This window comes from Argentina silus, assembly GCF_951799395.1.
Source record: "Argentina silus genome assembly, chromosome: 9".
Taxonomy (NCBI): domain Eukaryota; kingdom Metazoa; phylum Chordata; class Actinopteri; order Argentiniformes; family Argentinidae; genus Argentina; species Argentina silus.
This window is the reverse complement of record NC_139663.1, coordinates 18295309-18297253: the sequence shown is the minus strand read 5'-3', so window position 1 is coordinate 18297253 and position 1945 is coordinate 18295309. Positions and strand designations below refer to the sequence as shown.

The 1945-nt window shown below is 40.6% G+C and overlaps 1 protein-coding gene across 1 annotated transcript in view; it reads left to right on the top strand.

The window, feature by feature from the left end:
• Positions 1-896, top strand: part of atp5mf (ATP synthase membrane subunit f) — a 1845-nt gene extending 949 nt beyond the window's left edge. The window contains exons 3-4 of the mRNA XM_083677627.1: positions 57-173; positions 720-896. Coding sequence (XP_083533753.1) covers positions 57-173; positions 720-748 — 146 coding nt within the window. The 3' untranslated portion in view covers positions 749-896. The remainder of the gene's footprint in view (positions 1-56; positions 174-719) is intronic.
• Positions 897-1945: the final 1049 nt, after the last annotated feature.

Genomic DNA, 1945 nt, shown 5'->3' with positions numbered 1-1945 from the left:
TCCAGACATGGATCTTATGCTGGGTTGCTAATGTGTTTGTTTCTCTCTCCCCTCAGGCCATGACAGATATTATAACAAGTACATCAATGTAAAGAGGGGAGGCATTGGTGGTGTGGCCATGCTGCTGGTTGGCTATGTCTGTCTCAGCTACGTGTGGGAGTACGACCACATCAGTAAGTACACACACACACACACACACACACACACACACTAACACTCACGACCATACCAGTGAATACAGACTGACACACTTAATCTACCCGTGAAGTATGAACACACACACACACACTTCTCAGGATTTTCCCCAGGATTTTTTAACAAGGTGGTGCTGGATTGTATTATGAAAACCGACCGGTGTTTTGTCAAAGTGCTAAAAGTACTGCTAAAACACTGAATTACGTGAGGATCATGAGAACGTTTTTGCTTTTAACTGTCATTGGCGATCAAAGACAGTTACTCTATAAATATCAGTTTAATTTGCTCTGAAATGTTGGCATAGTGGCGGAGCCAAGTCCATAATGTGGCGCAGCACCCCTCTTCCATTATTTGAGGAGAACCCTGCTTTTTATTCACCCCCATTACCAACACCCCACTGTGGACAGAGAATCAGTGTACTGGCCCTGTGCTATAGATTCATTTAAACGTTTCATACATAACTCTCTTTCTGTCTTTACCTTTTCTCCTCTTCCCTTCTTCCTCTCTTCTCTCTTCCCTCTCAGAGCACGACCGCTGGAGGAAGTACCACTAAACGCCCACCCCAGTGTGACCCCTGGCCTCCGGGGTGCCCACCACCCCTGCCCCCTCGGCCAGACTGCAGCAGTGTGGAACCATACTCTTGTCAGCTTTCTGTTCTGTACAAATTATCGTTGTGACCAAGAATAAATCTACTTCTAAGATGTGTGTGTAGTTGTGATTGTCACTGGACGTGGGAAGTCTACAGAGTACAGTGAAGATATTCAGACACCTTAACTTTTTGGACATTTTGTTATGTTACAGCCTTCATCTAAAATGGATTCAATTCATTTTTTCTCTCATCAATCTACACACAATACCCCATAATGACAAAGCCAAAACAGGTTTTTAGAAATGTTTGCTAATTTATTAAAAATAAAAAACTGAAGTTTCACATTTACATGAGTATTCAGACCCTTTGCTATGACACATGAAATTGAGCTCAGGTGCATCCTGTTTCCATTGATCATCCTTAAGATGTTTCTACAACTTGATTGGAGTCCACCTGTGGTAAATTTAATTGTTTGGACATTATTTCGATCGAACATCTCAGAGACCTGAAAATAGCTGTGCACTGACGCTCCCCATCCAACCTGACAGCTTGAGAGGATCTGCAGAGAAGAATGGGAGAAACTCCCCAAATACAGGTATGCCAAGCTTGTAGCGTCATACCCAGAAGACTTGAGGCTGTAATCGCTGCCGAAGGTGCTTCAACAAAGTACTGAGTAAAGGGTCTGAATACTTATGTAAATGTGATTTCAGTTTTTTATTTTTAATAAATTAGCAAACATTTCTAAAAACCTGTTTTGGCTTATGGGGTATTGTGTGTAGATTGAGGGAAACAAATAATTTAATCAATTAATTTTAGAATAAGGCTGTAACATAAGAAAATGTGGAAAAAGTGAAGGGGTCTGAATACTTTTCGAATGCACAGAATGTGCAATGTGACAGAAGTGCAACTAGAAAGGATGTGATAACTTTGTCAACTGCCACACTACATGTATTTATATAGTATTATAAGTCTAATAATTACATAGTATCTTTGCATATTTATGGTCCTGAGAGACAATCGATGAACCCAAAGTCATCCACACCAGAAGCATTCTTTAAAATATTAGAGGGAAAATTAGTCATATCTGGACTGATAACGGTGGAATAACAGAGTGCTGCTGTGAAACTAGGGAATGAGAAAAAACACTGAATAAAACGTGGA